This window comes from Pyxicephalus adspersus, chromosome 6, assembly GCF_032062135.1.
Source record: "Pyxicephalus adspersus chromosome 6, UCB_Pads_2.0, whole genome shotgun sequence".
NCBI classification, from domain to species: Eukaryota; Metazoa; Chordata; class Amphibia; order Anura; family Pyxicephalidae; genus Pyxicephalus; species Pyxicephalus adspersus.
In genome coordinates this window covers 89,766,126-89,788,149 of record NC_092863.1, presented here as the reverse complement: position 1 = coordinate 89,788,149, position 22,024 = coordinate 89,766,126, and the positions used below count along the sequence as shown (strand labels likewise).

Sequence of the window (22,024 nt, the reverse complement as noted above, 5' to 3'; positions counted from 1 at the left end):
ACCAAGGCCAGCACTGAAGTATGAAATGTGCAATTAGTGTATTGGGACCTTTTTTTGATCAAAGTGGCCAAGGAGTTTGCATTTATTAAATCCTTATTTGGATTTAACTTTACCTTACAAGAAAGTTGTTTAAATATATATATATATATATATATATATATATATTAAAAATATATTTCATTTAAACATACCAAGTGTCTCCCAATAGACCCCGGAATATCTGTGACCTTGGACTTGCGTGTGCCGTTCCTGACCTCAAAAGTGCAAATAGCACTAATTAACAGATAATGTATTCCAGTTTTCAAAAATTATCTCAAATAAAAAACTTTTTTCTTATTTTTCATTTTTTCCCACATCTAAAGAATCAATGTAGGAATTTCCATGAATTGCTGCCAGGAGTTCAGTAATGCAGCGTATTCCGTCTCCCTATAAATTCCTTAAAAATAGGATTATTTTGATGTAAAACTTCCATGAGTTCTCTCGTCCCGAGAGAACATATGGTAACCGTTAGTAGGAGGTAGGTCTTGGTGAAACGGACAATCCCCTATTACATTATGAAGCTGTGTAAGATTGATAGAGAATAGAGATTTCAATAGAACCCTTTAGTACCTCTCTCAATACACCATGTTTGAATTAATAAGTAATCCCCATGATATCAAAATAACTTTGATTTTTGTGAGTATGCTGAAAATGTTCTTGCTGTCCAAAATGCCAGCTGTAGCCAATCAAAATTTTTCTTTTTTGTTGACTGCAGCAAAATTAAATCCAGTATGGACCAGTGACCTCTGAATGGTACCTTGCTTATTAACCTGTTACACTGTAATGTAAAATGAACCTCTATTGCTGCCATAAATTTGATAAATAAGGATATACAGTTAGGTCCATAAATATTTGGACCGAGACAACTTTTTTCTAATTTTTGTTCTGTACATAACTACAATTAATTTTAAATGAAATAACTCAGATGCAGTTGAACTTCAGACTTTCAGCTTTATTTTAGTGGGTTGAACAAAAACACAATCACTTCATTTCAGACAACAGAACAGACAACATACTGTCAAAGGAGCTCTCCATGCAGGTGAAACAAGCAATCCTTAAGCTGCAAAATTCGAAAAAACCCATCTGAGAAATTGCTACAATATTAAGAGTGGCAAAATCTACAGTTTGGTACATCATGAGAAAGAAACAAAGCACTGGTGAACTCAGCAACGCCAAAAGACCTGGACGTCCAACTCATGATCCAAAACATACAACATCATCTGTAAAACATGGCGGAGGCAGTGTGATGGCTTGGGCGTGCATGGCTGCCATGGCACTGGGACACTAGTGTTTATCCATGATGAGACACCGGACAGAAGCAGCCAAATGAATTCTGAGGTGTTCAGAGACATACTGTCTGCTCAAATCCAGCTAAATGCAGTCACATTGATTGGGAGGCGTTTCATAATACAGATGGACAATGACCCAAAACATACAGCCAAAGCAACCCAGAAGTTTATTAAGGCAAAGAAGTGGAATGTTCCTGAATGGCCAAGTCAGTCACCTTATCTGAACCCAATTGAGCATGCATTTCACTTGTTGAAGACTAAACTTCGGACAGAAAGGCCCAAAAACAAACAGCAACTGAAAGACGCTGCAGTAAAGACCCTGGTAGAGCATTAAAAAGGAGGAAACCCAGCATCTGGTGATGTCCATGAGTTCAAGACTACAGGCTGTCATTGCCAGCAAAGGGTTTTCAACCAAGTATAAGGAGGAAACCCAGCATCTGGTGATGTCCATGAGTTCAAGACTACAGGCTGTCATTGCCAGCAAAGGGTTTTCAACCAAGTATTAGAAATAAAATAAAAAAATTTATTTTTAGCTTTTAAATTTGTCCAATTATTTTTGAGCCACTGAAATGAAGTGATTGTGTAAAAAAGGCTTTAGTTCCTCACATTTTTATGCAATCTTTTTGTTCAATCCACTGAATTAAAACTGAAAGTCTGCAGTTAAACTGCATCTGAGTTGTTTCATTTAAAATTAATTGTGGTAATGTACAGAACCAAAATTAGAAAAAAGTTGTCTCTGTTGTTGTCCAAAAGTATTTATGGACCTAACTGTATATATAGGGGAGCTGCTTTTGGTGATCATGTTCTGCTCATTTGCCAGTCACATGTGAGTGGGTCTAGCTCAGAACATTTCTATTGACCCATCCCTATGGTGGGTTGACTTACTAGCTAACCGGAATTTGTATGAAGCACTACTAGAAAATCTAGAGCTTTATCCAATCAAAATGGCTTATAATACTCTTATAAATACCTGCTCTTCATACCTGTCAGCAGCTTGTTTTTGGTTCCTAAAATGACCGAATAATTATTGTTAAACTTTTTTTTTCCTGTTCTGTTCTTTATATTGGTGATCAGATTTCCATATTCATTCTAAGTCAATTGTAATGCTGACTCACTGCTGTGAAAAAAAATCTTTACAGGGTGAAAAACATACTGAGTATTATGTCTCGCAGAAAGTTAATTTCCAAAGTAGTGCTTACTATGCAGAAAGAAGAACTCATTTGGCTGTACATATTAATATGGCTTATACACCCTCTGTATAATTTAGTAAACTAGTGTAAAGAATTCAATGTGTAGAGTACACAAAGCCAAAGCAACCAAGCCAAGCTCTCAGACTATAGACTATAAAAGCAGCCTATAAAACCAATTTACATGAGGCGTAGCAGGCAGAAGTGGCGGCACACAATGGCCTCTAATAACATGTTCATTTTTGGTTGCAGCACACTTGGATTTGCGGGACGCTGTGTGCGTGGAACTTCACAAGACATCTGCAGGGCTGGGCTTCAGCCTGGATGGTGGGAAGGCTTCTATATATGGGGACCGGCCACTGTTCATCAAAAGGATCTTTAAAGGTATGTTTTATTTTTCCCATAACATAGGTTTTAAAGCTTTGAAAGTGTTGTGTGGATTTACCATCAAGAATGAGGTGATTTATAGGGTTATCATTATTGCTTTCTTTTCTTTGTCTTGTTGTCTTTGTATTTATCACTTATTTTCATAAATTCCCTCAAAGATGGCACATACTAACACTCACCCTTTTAATATTTAGAAGAATGCTTGAGAACTATAAAATTTGTGGGTATCTATATATTATGTAGTTCCATACACTACGCCACCATCCGCAGAAATCTCTTTATAGTATGGTGCCCTAAGCTTAAATCTGTATATAGTATGGTAGCCTATGCAGAAATCTGTATGGTACACTACACTATTCCATTTTCTGCAGAAATATGTATATATTATGATGCCCTATGCCGAAATCTGTATATAGTATGGTATCTGTATGGTGCCTGTTTGGTGCCCTTTGCTATGCCACATTCTGCAGAAATCTATATACAGTATGGTGCCCTAAGCATAAATCTATATACTATGGTACCCTATGCAGAAATCTGTATGGTTCCCCTACACTATGCCTTTTTTTGCAGAAATCTGTATATAGCCTGTTGCCCTATGCAGAAATCTGTAAATAGTATGGTTCCCAATGCAGAAATATGTATATAGTATGGTGCCCAATGACGAAATCTATATATAGTATGGTATCTGTAGATTGTGTGGTACCATACACTACACCACCCAAAAAAATGTTAATGGTATCCTACACTTTGCCTTCCTGTGCTATCTGTATATAGTATGGTGCTCTGCGCTATGTCACCTTCTGCAGAAATTTGTGGTACCCTGCACTATTCCACATTTAAATTGAAGCTAGCTAAAAGTTTGTTTTGGATATAGTTGAGATAGATGGAAGCTCTCTCTGGATACTTTTGGGTAGAGCATTGTTAACCCCCCCCCACACACACACACACCTGTGATAGGTTCTAACCTTCGGGACCAGTGATTTTCAACCAGGGTTCCATTAAATCTTAGCATCAGGAAACATCTGATTGGCTCCTTTCAAACAGTGTATTGCTCTAGCATCCAATGGCTAGTCCTAACCATTGTCATATGACTGAGGGAGTGACATCACTGATCGTGACATCACTGGTGTTTCTGAAACAAGGGAACTCTGGTGTATGTGAACCAGTAGGTACTTTTTGCAGATTCTCAATCACAATACTAGCCTGACCTGTCTGTTTTGCCATGTAAAGTTGGTGACCTTCCTTCTTGGTGCTGAGCAATGTACAATATGGAAAGTTGTCTGCTTTGACAACAGGGATCTCTGTGATTTGCAACCAAATATCCTGAAAATTATCCAAATTTCCAGAAAGCTTTAGTGTGCTTTATCCATTGAACACTGGAGCTTCCCCTGTCTCTGAGGGGGTCCAGCAAGATTAATGATCCCCCAGCTTATAATAATGTCTGCACATAGAACATCCTTTAATATATCATGCTTATGGAAAACACAGCTTTACCAGCCCAGCAGCGGTATAAAGTATGTTTTGCTTTCTTGCCTCGGTGCTAAGAGCAGGAATAACATCTCATAAAGTGAGATGTTATTCCAGATGAAATCACACCGCTCTTTGCCTGCAATTAGTAACACAATATTTTCTACACGCTGCCCCGCAACTAATGAAATTAAATATTACATTCCTAGGAGGGAATAGGAGAGATTAAAATCACTAAATATTAGGAGTGAAATTATCATTCCACATTAAAATATTATGTATAAAATGTATTTAACTACACTGCTTAAAAAGATCTCTGTTATGATTAAGAAGCATTTTTTTTAAAGAAGGAATTGTAAAGTATGTGTTCATTTTCCTACTACAGGAAATCCAGTATCCAGCAGCCTGGTCTTCAGATTTTTAGAGATGGTTTTACACCCTGCTTTGCTGTAAAGGGGCTTTTCATTTACCTGTCAAAACAGCACCCTCTGGTGGTGACTTGGAGCAGCTTTTCACTGGCAGACTGTAAGCACAGAGCCAGAAGGCTGCAGGACAGCAGGGTGAAAGTGCCACATATTGCACCTTCAAAAACAAGTCGGCAATTCTTATTACTAGGTTCCTTTTAGATTTTAGGGTTGCAGAAGGCTTTGTTTTCCTATGCGGTTTGTTATAACAAGAGTTATTACCCAGAGGCAGGCATACATTTTCCCCCCTTTAGCTGTATCCCAAGAACAAATGCTTGGTCAATGTGGATTGATGGATGGATAACAAATTAAAAGTTGATGGATGGATGAATGCATGGGTACAAGTAGATAGAGGATGAAAGTAGATAGACTGATGGAGAATGAATGGATAGATTATGGATGGAGAATGGAGGATGAATGTGAATGAAGAATGGATGTAGTTGGAGGATGGATGATGGTTGATATGGATGATGCTGATATGGATGAATGGATGATGGTTGATATGGATTGATGGGTGATGGTTGATATGAATAGATGGATGATGTTTATTATAGATTGATGGATGGATAATGGTTGATTTGATTTGGATTGGTGGATGGATAATGGTTGATATGGATTGATGGATGGATGATGGTTGATATGGATGGATGGATGATGGTTGATATGGATTGATGGATGGATGATGGTTGATATGGATTGATGGATGATGGTTGATATGGATTGATGGATGATGGTTGATATGGATTGATGGATGGATGATTGTCGATGGCTGATGGATGGATGACAGAATAATAGATACTGATGATGATTAGCCTTTGAAATACCTCCACTTTTTCATGGCCTCATAATACAGAAGACGTACACCCCTTAACTTCTTTTCTAAATAATGTAAATAGGAAACGAGAGCTGATACCTTTACTAATAAACTTAATCAATTATGAAAGGCTGAATTTTCTCTCTATTTTGTTCACAGGTGGCGCTGCTGAGCAGGCAGGAAGAATAGAAGCTGGGGATGAAATCATTTCAATCGGTGGAAAAGCCCTGACTGGTCTCATGCACTACGACGCCTGGAACATCATCAAGTCTGTTCCAGAGGGACCTGTGCAGTTACTAATCAGAAAACACAGAACTGCAGTATGAGAAGCAGACATCAGTATTCCTGGTCACACAAACAGCAGAACTTATTCTGGTTCCACCCATAGAGGAGATTGGTGGTTTGAGCTATTGAGGTCTGTGATATGAATTCCCACCACATCTGTGATGCTATGGAAGAACAGGATGTGTTACCAGATGCAGTGAGAAGCAGTGGTTTTTATATATAACTACATCTACTCCTGCATTACGTTTGCTGCTATGCAGTGCCAACCATCAAAAATGGGGTCACTATGTAGGTGACATTAAAAAGGACCTTTAATGCATCAAGTAGTCAGATTCTAAGATATCATTTTATCAAATGCATCCTGGGAGCTTGTTAAAGGCACCATATGTTACTGATTTGCCGTTGGCTATAGTGAATGAATCAGCCAACTAACAAAATTTAGAGATATACAGATAGATGTTAAGAAATTATTTACATCTGTTTCAAGAGACTACTTGGCTGTCATTAACAGAAGTTTGCAACTGGATTGAAAATCTTTAAAAAGGCTTGATTTGTGGTTGGCTAATGGTTAGTCCCACTATTGGAAATAACAAGCAACAGAACTGTAAACTGAGTTACCTTTGCCTGTTCATCAATAAGCAAAATCGGTTAAAAAATGAGTTTTGCTGTGATAATTATGCAAAATAGGTAGCTATAGTTTTATGTGAATAGTAGAAATGGAACTCACATATCCCCTGTCCTAAAATACCCCCCAAAGTCCTGTATGAGAGTCAGTATATGAAATATTTGGGTGTGTAGCGCCACCTGCTGTCCAGTGTGTCATACTGCAGGTAATTCATAATGCATCACTTGCACATTTGTTACCAATTCTTCACCTTTTCCTGTAAATGATTAGCCATATATGTTTTGTATAAAGCACTAATCTAGAATCACATGAAATAGGTTTATTTTAAAGAGAAAAGTATAGAAACGGTCTTTGTTCTAACAGATTGAGTATTATATACTAAAAGCTGGCAAACTGAATTAAATTTTACTTAATCAGATCTCATATCTATAATTTTAACCTCAACACCATATAAACAGGCAGATTCCACCTACAGACAGGTATAGCAGCTGTGATGTGTACAGTTTAGTTATCAGTAACCAATCAGAGTAAATGTAATTATCATCCTCCACCAATCAGAATCTACTTGTTATAGAATTCTGTTTGCTGATTGGATTGCACTTTTACACATTGTTCTATGCCTTACCTAAGACTGCCAGTGTTAGCTTTCTGATATTTTCAGTATTATAGAGAAATAACAAGGAAAAGTCTTTGGTAGATGTGAAATGCTAGAATATTTTCCTAACAGTAAAACAAAGTTTGAATTGTCATTACAAAAAATATTTTAGTACAGAGCGAATATTAAAGAGTGTTAGACATATTTAAGGAAGTTCTGAGATTTAAAGCCCTCGTTTTATTAACCTTACTGGAGCCGAGGGCTTTGTGGGGTCTGAGACACCACAAGTCAGCCTGGAAAACACTTTTTTAATTAACACCACTTCCCATTTGCTCCACTGTTTTCCATGTTTTTTAAAGTATCAATCAGCCTAAATGACACTTTATTATTGCCAGATAACATATGCCAGTGACCGGGGCAAATGCCATGGACTACAATGATAATCAGGGTGATCTGGGCCATTTGTGGCCCTATGTGGTAGCAGTAAGTAGCTGCTAGGGGCCAATACATGGAGGTCTATGACCACAATAGACTTTTATATAGAGGCCATACCCTTACATGTATTGCCAGCGGTCATTTACCGCTACTACATTAAAAGCAGCCATTATTAAAGTTATTGGAGCTTCCAAACGCAACTTTACAGGTATTACATATCTCTTTTCTTCATTTCTAAAGGCCTGTTTAGTGAATAAGTAAAGAATTATAGAAATGGTGAACAGGTTTCTACAAGAGGAGAGCAAAAAAGTAGAGCATTGACTAATTTGAAGTCTAATGCAATATAATAGCTGTCCCAAAGGCCGTTGATGTCTCATTGGATTTTCATATAATGAATCTGAATCTATTTAGCTTCACTACTAGTGATGTCATTGCTAGGAAATAGAATATGATTCTGAGTCAAAGTGGTGACTTCCGAGACAGCTCTATAGCATTTGGAAAGGTTCACTTTAAAGTGAACCTGTCACTTCCAGCTGTATATTTATCCAACATGGCTTGTAAAATTTTATCTAAAGAGTCCTCAGCTCTGCTATGACCCTTTATTACATAGCAGACCAGGACTGTCCAACTTCATTCCCCAATGTCCAGGATCTGCACACATTTTTAGAATCGCTTTATAAATCACACCTTACTGAATGTCCAAATGTCTTTTAAAGAGTCAAGAAATGAGTATTCATTTGAAAATTGAGACCCTTGAAGATTGGGAGCCCTGTATTAGACCAGCACAGGTATTTATCCAGAGGAACCTTTTTGGAATTGTGAAAAGAGAGGCAGAAGCATAGATGACCTCTGTGTTGAAGATAAAGTCAAGGATTCCAGGGTGTGTGTGTGTGCTGGGATTCACTGGTTTTCAGTACATATAGAGGTGGCACTGAGCAGAATAAATGTTCCAAGCAAGGCAATTGGTAATTTAACCAAAGGGACTACAGGACCAGACTTAATGGCACACCTGCTGCAGGAAGATATAGAAATTCAGCCTCTGATAAAGTCAGGATCCTGGAGCTGCCAGCGGAGGAACCCCCTTACATGAAGGGGTCAGAGTCAGAAGTATTTTTATCCATAGCCATCATCTGTAAATTTTCCGGTTTATGAGTCATCTCCTAAAATTTCACACTTGTACAGTAATGTATGATCAGTAATCTCACTGTGATAATTATGTGTTGTCTATGAACAGTCTAAATCGTCTTTTTTTATATGTCTGCAATTGTCCAATCATTACCTGGGTTTGGATGACTGGTTGTGATAAATAATTGCTCACACAGTTTGTAATATTATTACTTCAGTCCCTCCCTTCCACCAAATCATGATGTACCTGTATGGCATCAAAATTTAGGTTTAGTTTTCCTAATTGGCCCCTAATTATTATTCCTGTTAATGCAATCACAAGCAAGTTTGGGTCAGCAAAGCTTTGATGCAATCAGTATTTCTGACACCATAATGTTGATGGAATAGAGTACAGTTTAATTTAAAGGCAACTGTGTTATCATGGCACCTTGATTTCCCCACTGACTTGACCCATTCTAGGGTAAGTTGGACAATAAACAAAATTCCCATTCTGGTCCATAAACCTGGAATTACTTCTCTGGGATTTTAGCTTTGGGTGAGCGCCAGTGGATTAAATCTCATGGCAGATTCTTTTATCTCCTGGGGGCTCCATTTGGATATATTTCCCACATCAGTTTGCACCTCTTTATCAAACCCATAACAAATATGTGTCGCTTCCCATTTCTGCATCCACCTGGGCTGTGATATCATCACTTGGCTTTGCAATGGCTGCTGACATAGAACTTGGAATTCTGATGAGGGACTCTCACCATCGGAGCAACTAGAAAAGAATTTGACACACCAGCAATGGTGCAAAGCTAAAATATAATTTATGCGTGGTGCTTATCAATAAATTCCTAGGTGGGTTTCCATTGCATATAGGTAAAGAAGAAATAAAACTCTACTGCGGGGCCAGTTTAAGGAAGAGAAAACTGAGCAATTGTCCAATGCTCCCACTTCCTCAAAGCCCCAATTGACAGAATGACATGGGTGCAGAGAGCTGGAATGCTGCATATTTACGGCCCCTAAATTTGCCCAGGGCCCCATTTTGGTAAAAACCATTCCTGTTCTACTGAGTACTACAAATCAGCAGCCTTATTGGAAGAAAACTATGTGAAAAGATATGGAATGTCATGTTTGATATCAAAAGATACATTTAGGGGTCTTTTTGTATATCCACAAACCTGACATTCATGTAAACATTCTGTGATGGGGAATCTTCCAGGTCCATGTGCTTCAATAGCACTAATTGATTCTCCACCAGGCAATGTTTCAGCGAATATCAGATTCACTGCTTTATCAAAACCCCTTAGTAATAAAATACTAAAAATTCCAATTTTGTTACCAGCAAACCACCAACCAAAGCAAAGGAAAAATTTCACAGTTTATTTTCCACTATTCCACTATCAAATAAAGATGTAAAGAAAAGCTATGACGCATGACGGAGGCCTTCAGCCAATCAGAAGTGTAGTTTTTCAGCCACCATGATTGATCTTTCTAATAGAGACTTTTTATGTCATATTGATGTCACTGTTTAGTATATTTATTATTTACAGAAAATAACAAAACGATGACTTGCGTTATGGAACATTTGTAACATGTAATACAATCTATTTCCTCACTAGACACAGAGATGTTATGTGATCGGATCTACTATAATCACTCTTGTATTATATTGTATATTTTGTTTATATGATGATTGTCAGAGATGCCTTGTACATGACACAAATGCGTGAAATAACACAAAATAAACTGTACATTTTTATTGCTGCTTTTCCTCAGCTATGTAAATCAGATATTGTATCTTGTTTTTAGTAGTTTTTGCAAAAAATAAAAATTAAAACACTACTGACTTTTTTTTTCTTTATATTTTGAGTGGGGAAATTCATGGGATGACATTGAGCAAGATTGGCACCTAATGAACTAAAGTGACGTTTCTTTTCTGGACATTCAGTAACATGCCTGCAGTCTCAGATCATCCCTCCACAGTTCTTCTCCCACTTACATTTCTGACATAATAGAAAAATATTCCCCCAGCCGCTCTCTTCGCTCCTACAACGACCTACTACTGACTTCCTCACTGATAACCTCATCACTCGCACAGCTCCGAGACCTTTCTAGAGCTGCCCCGACTCCCTGGAACAGTCTTCCTTGTCCTATTCGGCTTTCTCCAACTTTCTGCTCATTTAAGAGCCCTCAATATCCATTTTTTAAAACTTGCTTACCCATCTTCTTCTGTTTATTAAAACCCTCACCACTTGCCTACCATTTCATATCTCCACTCGGATTGTGTGCTACTTCTCCCAACTCTTATAAGCTCTTCTTGACAGTGTCCTCCCCTCCTCCTGTGTCACTGTCTGTATCTGTCTGTCATTTGCAACCCCTATTTATTTGTACAGCACTGCATAATATGTTGGTGCTATATAAATACTGTTTATTATTATTATTATGGGTGATGTCCGGAGCCACACATGATGCCCCCCATACAGGACAGTTGACCACTATTATTCTATAGAGTTTTATTTAAAATAACTCATGTTAATAAAGACTATACAACCCCACTCCACTAGGTTCAGGATCATGTGCACATTTTTTGCCAACGAGACACCAACTTCCAACTACGGGTACAGCAGGGCTCATTCAGGAAGCCACACTGTGAACTAATGGGTTGTGGGATGAAGCCAGATCAGAGGTAAGTTGGAGGGTATTAGTGGTCTCAGACAGCATCTGCAAAGCACATTAATGAACAAATACCAGGCTGGGTTACAATGGAGATCAAGCACTAAAGAGTCAAGTGCCAAAGAGTTAATACCACTTTATGAAACAGGTGATGTGGTGGAGTCAGCGTTTGCCACTTCCCATCATCTGCTATGACCAGCCCCTGCGGAGCCAGGAAGTTGCTGCAACCGTAAAGCATAGCCTTTCAGTCAGTAATTACCAGCACAATAATGTCTGGAAACACCTGAATAACATTTAGCATACAAAACCAGTAAAAAATATTACATTTTTGAAAATGTATTTAGACCTGGAACAAGATCAGGCAATTATTCTAAAGCAGAATATGTAATATATTTGTCATGTATTTTCATTGTCATTGTCATTGTATATAGGAACATGTGTCTGTGATTTTTTTTTTTTGTTTGTTTTTTTTACCCTAATTGCTCTTTAATAAACCATTGGCAGCTGCACTTTAAATGCTGAAGTTGTATTACTCGAAGTGTACCAGTAGAGGTCAGAATATTACAAGAAATAGTTGCTGCACTCCAAACAGTTATTGAAGTGCAGAAAAACTCAAATTTTATTGTGTATATATATATATATATATATATATATATATATGAAATAGGAACGATTACAACCATAGTCATGTTTTTCTGCTGTCTAGAGCTTCCTGTTCTAATATCATATTAACATTATGGAACAAAGAAATGAGCTGTCAATGTCAGTAAAATTGTACAGATACAGTTAGAAGATATAAGAAGCAGAATAGGTAAGGATGACAGATATATTTATTATTCTTTGGTAAATAAAGCTTAAGCTGGATCTTTTCTCAAGTTCCATGAATGAGAACAGAGCTGATCAGGTTATCCACATGGCAACCTTGAAAACCATAGGAAGGGAAGAGGGTACATATTCTACTATTTGGGCTGGGGTTAGTTTTCTACTTGAAGACCACTTTATGTGCCTTCTCCAAAGAAGTTAGTACGTTAATTTGGCAATAGGTGCTCAAATGCCTATTACCACCTTGTTATGGATTAAGTTTTGGGAAGGGTTTTTGGACAGTGTAGGGAAAAAAGATCATTGATGTCTGCTAAACCAACCTGAGAGGTACAGGAACCTTAAGGTTCCACAAAACTTTGGTTGAGAAGCCCTGCTCAAACCTAGAAGACTCAGTGTTTTCTTCTGGTACACTGAACTCAGAACTTTTTGGGTCCCATACTTTCTGGCCCCTCTTACCCCATGTTGAAAAGTTCCAGCAAAAGCAACGGTGTTTAAATCAGAACCTGGTAACAAAGCATATCCTGACACCCTCGCTTGATTGTAACCCCATGTGGAAAAAAGGGGAATGTATTCCTACATTGTCAAGTAACTACACTACTGAATAAGATCCGATTGTTCCTATTATCTATAAAAATATGATCTTTTGAATATGTACTTAAGCTATTTCCATGTTCATACTCAAGAAACACATATTTGATCCTAATTTAAGTTCCAGCAACGCTGAAATAATTTACTATTAGTTGGCAAATGTTTCCAGTCCTGGACTAGATCTATTCCAGGTTTGCTGGATCACCCAGGTTCAGCCATGATTATTTATCTTCTCCAGTCTTAGAGAGCTTTAATATATCAGATGCTTTATGTTCCTTAATCCTACCCAGAGTAGAAATCTCTTTTAAACATGACCACCAATTATTTGGTGTCATAGAACAACAAAACCTTAGTTCTTTATACAGTGGAAATGAGCCTAGGATGAAATATGCAAACAATAATACCTGCAAAAAATGTCATCATGTCACAGTGTGGGTTGTATCTCTATATCTCTGATCGACACAGTTACTAAACAAAACAAAATACCCATCCAATGTCTGTAAACATTTTAAAAATGTTAATCATAGCAATGCCACAACATTTGAATTGCAAATCCTTGACTGTGTGAGTTATGAAACCAGAGGTGAAGATTTAAGGGCTAGACTGGTCTTTCCATGTTGACCTTTTAACATGGGTACTCTTGAAATAACTTTCAGATATTCGGGGAACCCTTGCTATATCCACAGCTCACTGTATATTAGTGTGGTGGTCAGTGGGAAGAATGTCACGTTACAAAAAGATCATTGGTATTACGCAATGAACACCTAGGAACCTCTGAAGGAACCTTATGATTCTACAGAACTCTGATTGAGACACACTGGGCTAGATTTTTATTTTGGGGGGCCTTTTTGATTTTTTTACTTTTTTTTGAATGCTAGATGCTGCATGTCCTTGATAAGCTGTACATTTATCAGGAAGAACCCCTGGTCCAACAGGTGGGCCACCACTCTGGGCGGTGCACCCCCCCAGTGGGGTCAGGAGAAGGACCCCATTTGGCCAGAGCCGCAGACAGTATCCTCCATACTGATCGCAGGCTTAGGGTGGTGCGTGGCTTGTGTCTCTGCACACAACCTGGCCACTCTCCCATCGCAGTCTTACATCTGGTATGGGAGAGTGGGCCGGTTCTGGCATCATGACGTCACTCTGGGGGGAAGTTTCTTCCCCTTTCAGTGACACACGGCTCCCCGTGCATGCGCGGTCCAGAGTCTGTGAGATTAGTGGTCCGTGAGTTCCAAAAGGTTGGTGACCACTGCTATACAGTACTTATTTTATAATACTATTGTTGCGTGAACTATAGCAGTTAGCATTGCTTGAATTTTATTCTATATGATATAAATTTTTATAAGTGGTCTCTCCGTGGATCCCGAGAAGGTTATGGCCATTTCCAACTGGCCACTGCCCTGCGGCCTCAAAGTGGAAGAAAACCCTAAACTCATCCAAAAAAAAAAATCGCACTTCCCTTCAATCCCACAGATCAGTCTGTCTGTCACAGTATCCGTCTTTGGCCCGCAGCAGTGGGAGCGCCAGGCGCCTCTATCTTCTTCTTTCGCATTCTTTTTCCTGCGTCACCCGATCTGGCACTGGGCAGGCATGAGATCAGGTTACGTAGATTGGGAAAAAACATGTTGATCTCACTACGCATTAATAAGATTGGTAATTTGTTCCCTATTGATGAAAGGGCTCCTTCTGCGCATACCCGAGATGACACAGAAGAAGCAGCCAAGAACATCCCAGGATGCGTGACATAGGTATCCCGGGAGGCTCTGCGCTCCCATTTATTTTTGATCAGGCAATCGAGAATTAAGGGGGGCAGTGCTGTTTTTGTTGTACTCAACAAAAACACCAACAGAAATGTTTGCTTTAAATAAAAGGGTTGTCTACATTTTATGTAAAGTGAAAAATCTGAGTTTAGGTACACTTTAAGGCTATTCAGTGTTTCCTGGGGCTCACTAACTATTACAGGCAATTCATCAGGAATTACTCCATGCTAGAAGCACCCATCTGACCCAGAAGGATGCTGACCCCAAGTACTGGCCCTCTGATGTCTTTTATGCCTTGAAGCGAGCTTTTCTTTCTGGCCCAGCTCTGGTTAGGTCATATGTTTCCAAGCTTTCCAAGTTGATGCCTCCACTGTTGTAGAGGGAGCTAATACAAGACCCCCACCGAAGCTTGACGCCCACGTGCATTTTTTTCAAAGAAATTCTTTTTTTCGAGGAAAAATTTTTTTTGCATGGTATTAAAATGTAAAGCCTCCCTTGTATAGACTTCAAAATCCCTGAGACTGCAGCTGGGTTATGATGTGATGTTGACATTTTTCGTTACGCATTTCCAGAAAATGTCAGCGTCATTTCTAGCTCACTTAGACCAAACTTCCTTGTTACATATAAAAAAACTTTGCGATTGTTAGAGATTGTGAAATTACATTTTTGTCTATTACCAGCTGCTTTCTTTCTCATGCTTTTTTGAGGCATTAGAGCCATACCTTTATTCTTATGAAAATGGCCAGTCTCTGGGATAAACCTTGGACTCCACCTTGTCACATTGGTTAAAATGAAATCCAAGAACAAAATTGTATTTTGTAGCAGATATGAAACATTCAAAATGAATGGAGCCCCAATGTATGTTGTTATTATGCCACATAGATCTAAATGGGACCTTAATGCTGTACCCTGCCCGGAATAAACATGTATAAGCAAATTACCCTACCAGTGTATGTTTTGTAGGGTGGGATATCCTGTACAAACAAGGGCCTTTATCAACCTTTTTTAACATGGGGGACCCTTGAATTAATTTCTGGTCTTAGGGAACTCTTTCTATGAATATTATATCCACAGCTTACAGTATATTATTGTATTGGTAGTTGGAAGAATTCCTCTTATGTTGCTGGCCAGTGGAAAGAATGTCACCCTATAATTGGTTTCAGTGGTATATGACCCGAGAGGTACAAATTGCTCATTGTACAAGGAACTCCCAGCAATCTCTGGAGGAATCCTCGGTTTCTGTGGTTGAGGAACACTGACCTGATATATAAACACTTTACACTCCGGTGCTGTAAGGTCATTACACTATGCTTAGGCCTGGCGTGTTTCCTGGTTTGCAGGGAAGGAGAAGTTGTGAAATATCATCCTGTACATAGTTAATTTGTCTGCAGATGGCAGATAACAGCAGTAACTTGTCAGTGCAAGAGTCAGATATCAGAGATGGAAATTCCGTATGTGTGGTGGAAATTCTGACACACAAAATTGACAGAGAGGGCCGAAATGCAATCATCATGCAATCATCATACATTATCTGATAGAAAGGTTTATTCACCTTTAGAGTCGTGCTGTACAAAAATGCAATCTGAGTGGTAATCCCATTTTCTATGAGGTTGGTTCACATTTATACATATTCACATTATTGTATGTATAAAGGGAAACTCTATGGGCCTATTCACACCCACCAATGTATGTCATATGCACTGCTATGCAAACCTGTAGGTAGGTGATTTTGGTGTTCTTAGTGAGACCCCTTCCCCCCAACACCTTCCTTTTACATTTGTAGTGAGTGGAGGATACTGAAGTCCCCATCATCTCCTCTTTCGTAATCCAGGGTTGCAGGACTTTGCTCCCCAATGCAAAAAGGCAACCGCTTGCTACCGCTCGAAGCCATGCAAGCAAATCAAATGTCATAGCTTACATGTCAAGTGGTTGGCGTAGTGATTTTGTGACCTAATGGTTACATAGCCGGGTTTTTTAGGGGTTTATAGCAGGCGTGTCAAACTCAAATACACAGTGGGCCAAAATGAAAAATTTGGACAAAGTCTGGGGCCAACCTTGATATTTATTGAAAAAATATCTACAAAAAGTCTCATCAGATATAACAATGAAGCTTTTCATATGGAAACAAACTTAAGTTTTGCTTAAATTGAATCTGGAACAAGCAAAGTGTAATAGTTAGTTTTCTTCAATGAAAAATCAACCATTCAAGTCCAAGCCTTCGAGTAGCAAGGAAAAGTGCATAAACAAAAGAAAAACAAAAAGCATAAACAAAACTTTAATTCAAGTTCAGTTTGCTAAACTCTGATCTACTCTGATGCACACTGGTCCACACCTGGCATCTCTTCTTGGATGCTAGTTTATCAATGTCCATTTTGTTTGGCCATTTTTGTGAGGGGTGGCCTGATGTGACTGGTAGCAGGTCGCTGATGAATGTCAAGGGGGTGCTTGTGGGTCCTGATTGGCATGCCAGCGAAGCATCCTGGGATCCGGCGGGGCAGCTCTAGTAGACATTTGATATTTTCTCGTCTGCCAAATATAATTACAGTGCAGGCTAAATCTGCACACCTGAGTTTGACACCCCTGGTTTATATGATCTTGGGATTTCGCTCATATTTGCACCCAGTATCTGCACTGCCCTAAGCATATGCGTACACAGCTAATTCCTAAAAATGAAACTGTGCACAGACCATCCAGAGTGACAACATCCTAAATGTTACCACTTAAAGTTTGTGCTAGGGGAAAAAGTAGGGACGACACCCGGGGGAGCTGACACCTGAATCGTGATGTCAATGAGTATTTAGGGGTCTACAAATTCAACCCTGTCTGGATCATATCTTATATGGGGTGTAAAATTCAGAATATTTACTTTTTATATTTTACCAGTTAAAATTAAATATGAATATTAGCTGGAGCATAGCAGACAGCGTTAGCCTCTGACTATGTCTTTGTATCATATATCAAAATAGCAATATTTCTCTGTTATATCTCCCAATTCTGTTCCTGTTTCCCTCTGTGGGCTCCAATCTTCTTCTGTTACATTGTTCATAATTTAAAATAAAAAGAAAATTCCACCAAGGAGTGTGGGAACCCCTGGGCACAGCAGGTGTGCTGACCTAGCAGCGATCTCACAGAGGGCCTGATTTATTAAAGCTCTCCAAAGCTGGAGAGAATACACTTTCATCAGTGGAGCTGGGTGATCACTTTTTCAAAGTCATTTGCTATTGGCTAGCAAATGTTTTGAATCCTGGACCAGATTCATTCCTGGTTTGCTGGATCACCCAGCTTCACTGACGAAAGTGTATTCTCTCCAGACTTGGAGAGCTTTAATAAATCATGGCCAGGGTATCAGGTGGTTTTACTCTGCATTATAAGTTTTGGTGAACTGGTCCTGTGTCATGTTTGTGGTATATTGGTGCTGCTGGTTTCCCCCAGCCCTCTTCAGCTTCTTTCTCCACTTGCTCTGGTGTCTGCTAAACAATATTTTGTCAACCAGGCATTTAACTTTTTTTACATTAATTTATTTTTTTTAAATTTTTGGCATATTATCGGTGCTGCCCTGACACCTATTGAGGTAACAAGCTAGTATTTTAGAATGCCAGCTCCATAAATTGTTACACCAAATGCCTTGGAAAGTCCCTAATAACCTTTTAAATAATTGGCACAGAAAAGGTGCCCTTATAATTGTCTACAAGAAAATGGCCACCAAAATCAAGAAGGCTTTCTTACCTTAGTGGCAATTTTCCCATAGACCATCAGGTATAGTAACCCCTCAAACAAAATTTCAGGGACCTTTGACTTAGTCTGACTTCCTAATAATGACATCAATGGCCATTCCTGTGCAATGGGTGTTGGCACAGGTGCCAGAGTTTTCCATTAGGTGATCCAAGTAAAAGGAGGCCAAAGTAGGAATACAACCTAAGTACAGTTGTCACACCAACTATAGGAATTGATTGAACATAAACCTTTAATGCAGAATCACTAAGTATTAAAACAAGCATGTGAAACCTCGCACTGAGGATGGGAATCCCATACAAGGGTATAAATGAGTTTAGCCAGAGTTCAGCTACAAGAAGATGAAGATATTCGTGTCATTTTACCAAATAATTAAAAATGAGTATGTTGTCTAGATGAATGTATTTCTCACATAATACTTGACACACCTGATTGTCTACATCTAACTGTTGCTCATTTTTCTCAATTCCTTATTCCTGTTTATGTAACTACAGTGAGTAATGTATTTATCTCGTGGCCGGGACACGTGCAGAATCTTGCAGAAAGCCCTAAGGGCGGCCATAGGCATGACAAGACCATCTTCCATTCACCACATAATCTGTGCTTCCTTTCATGGGAAAATATTGAGAATGTTTCAAAACTATGCAGAAACTGATGGCGGTCAACATCTCACAGGCATTCAAATGAGGATATTTTTTTTCATGTCAATTGCATGCATGTGTGATGTAAAAAGACCATAGGAACCTGAAATGAAGAATGTCTGATTCATCCCATAAGGTTTGTAGGTCAAGGTCACCAGAGTTGGTAGTTAGCTGAGGTCACCAATGATGATAGTTAGCTGAGGTCACCAGCAATTAACATATATTTAGATATTCTACCTTTCTTTCATAACCAAATTCCTCTTGCCTTTTCAGTTGGCATGATGCACTCTCGTCTGGACTACTGTAACCTCCTCCTCTCTGGTATTCCACTAACCCGACTCTCTCCTCTACAATCTATTATGAATGCTGCAGCCAGACTCATAACCTCCTCCTCTCTGGTATTCCACTAACCCGACTCTCTCCTCTACAATCTATTATGAATGCTGCAGCCAGACTCATCCATCCTTCCCTCCGCTTCTCTTCTGTTCCATCTTTTTGTAGTTCTCTTCATTGGCTTCCATTTCACCTGAGAATCAAATTCAAGCTCCTGTGCTTTGCCTTCAAATCCCTACACAGCCCCTGTCCAACTTACCTTTCTGACCCGATAGAAAAATACTTCCCTAGCCGCTCTCGTCGCTCCTCCAATGACCTACTAATGACTTCCTCACTCATAACCTCATCACATGCACAGCTCCAAGACTTTTCTAGAGCTGCCCCAACTCTCTGGAGTGGTCTTCGTCTTCGTCCTTTTCGGCTTGCTCCTATGTTCCACTCATTTAAAAAAGCCCTCAAACCTCACTTTTTCAGACTTGCCTACCCATCTTATCTGTCTCTTAAAACACTCACTACTACCCATCACTCCATATTTCCTTCCCATTGTGTGAGACTTCCCCCACCGCCTAGATTGTAAGCTCTTCGGGGCAGGGTCTTCTTCTCGGTCTGTGACTGTCTGTCATTTGCTCCCCCTATTTTATGTACAGCGCTGCCTAATATGTTGGTGCAATAAAAATCTGGTTTATTATTATTAATAATAATAATAATAATAATATTAATGCCCTTACTATTTTAATGCCACGAATGTTATGCTACAATAAACCTTTCCTGCACTTACTGCATTTTGAGAAACCCCCAAAAAATAATTCACCACTGGGCATGTCTTTGCTTACATACTTTACACTAAAAGCTGTAACTCTTTCCCATCGTAGACAGTTTTGAGATATATCGTTTAGAAAATATTTTAAAATGTGTCTAACAGATTAGCTCCACAAGAGAGAGTACATTTGGGACCAGTTGCTATACCATCCCATTAATATGTCCCCCCAAACTACTGGCCTTAGATCAGTCAGAGACCTCTTTCAACAATCATGGCCTATGGTGGCCCAGTTAGTTCTGCAGTTTATTGAGTTGGTAGGCTGTGACATTGTGTCCTAACAAATCATTTTTTTAGGGTTTCAAGGTGATCACAGGCGGGTTGTGAACCCTCCATTTCCCCAGTTCGCTTGGCAGGGACGTGTATAGGGCACACAATCCAAGGCACCATCCTCTAGTTCTACCAAAACACCCCGCAAGGAATGATGGACATTAGGAGGTAGTGCCCAAGTTTCGGCCACTGTACATACAGGAGCTAATGACTGGGTAAGACCACTGGGCAGTACAAGGGTGTAATGCAGAAGTCTGACAAACCAAGGTCAGGGCAGGTAAAATAAAGAATGGTCAGGTCAGAGCCTAGGTCGGTATTCGGAAGTATCAGCATCAGGAATCAAAAACAAGGACCTGGAAACAAGACCCTGGAAGCTCTTCTTAAGGGGAGGCCATGTGAGCAGCAGATACAATGCAAGGATCTCCAACATTTTTTATTCATTCAGATACTACACCTTTCCATGCTAGTTATAGCAATTACTTTCAGCAAACGTCATTGCATACTATTATCTTCTACTGTTTAGTAGAAACTAGATTTACCATAAAACTCAAAATGAGCAGAAAATTTCATTTTGTTCTATACAAATACAATGCATGGTACTTGCTTAGTTGTGACAGCTCTGAACAATCTACAACTGGTTCTAAGCCAAGGTACACATGGAAAGGGGCTTTTTAACACCACAAACAAGAAGTACCAACTCACTTACCAGCCAGTTTCATCTGTTTATGTTAAAACCAAAGTAAAACCAGTGTAGCAGTGGAGAGCTTCTTAATAAAGGTGATGATCTGAGGTTCATACAATATCCCCCAAAAATATAACTGAATACAATTAGCACTACAGCCTATAAAAAAACCTATGTGTCTATTTTGTTTTTTGTTTATGTTAAAAGCAGATGTTTTAGTTGCATACATTTGCCTGACGCCCATTGCTCTTTAAAGGTGTAACCACAATTCACACAGCTCACCAAATTTGGACAAAAGAAGATTGGAAAACCTTTGCCTGGTCTGATGAGTCTCAATTTCTGCTGCGACATTCAGACAATAGGGTCAGAATTTGGTGTCAACAACCTTAAAACATGGATCAACGGGACAGACAAATGGTGGTGTAATGGTGCGGGGGATATTTTTTTGGGCCCCTTAGTACCATCATTTAAATGCTACAGCATAGCTTAGTATTGTTGCTGACCATTTCCATCCATTGATGAGTGCAGGGCACCCAACTTGTGATGGCTACTTCATGGCAAATCATCTCAAACTGGTTTCTGGAACATGACAATGAGTTTCTAGAACGTCATTCACTGGACTCACATGGCCTTTATAGTCATCAGATCTTTATCCAATAGAGCACCTACTGGAATGTGGTGGAACCGGAGACTTGTATTATGGATGTGCAGCTAACAAGTCAGTTATGTAATGTGATTATTGCAATATGGACCAAAACCCCTGCAAAAGGTTTCCAGTATCTTGTGGAATCTATGCCACGAAGACAATTTTGAAGGCAAAAGGGGCTCCAACCTGGTACTAGCAAGTGTGCCAAATAAAGTGGCTGATTCAGCACATATTCAGTACATACATCAACATTTCCCCAAATTTCTTTACAGTAAAGTCAATGTAAACAAAGGAAAATACTTGCTGATCTGCAAAAAAAAAAAATCCAGTTTACACGTTTTGTTTGAAATGACAACATAGTGT

The 22,024-nt window shown here is 39.1% G+C and overlaps 1 protein-coding gene across 5 annotated transcripts in view; it reads left to right on the top strand.

Annotated features, from left to right (window-relative positions):
• Positions 1 to 10,539, top strand: part of PDZD2 (PDZ domain containing 2) — a 211,405-nt gene extending 200,866 nt beyond the window's left edge. For 4 of the 5 annotated variants that reach the window (XM_072416553.1, XM_072416552.1, XM_072416557.1 and 1 more), the window contains 2 exons: positions 2,768 to 2,899; positions 5,807 to 10,539. In XM_072416553.1, the coding sequence (XP_072272654.1) occupies positions 2,768 to 2,899; positions 5,807 to 5,973 (299 nt within the window). In that variant the 3' untranslated portion in view covers positions 5,974 to 10,539. The remainder of the gene's footprint in view (positions 1 to 2,767; positions 2,900 to 5,806) is intronic. The other variant, XM_072416555.1, reaches the window with a different exon arrangement.
• The last annotated feature ends 11,485 nt before the right edge of the window (positions 10,540 to 22,024 follow it).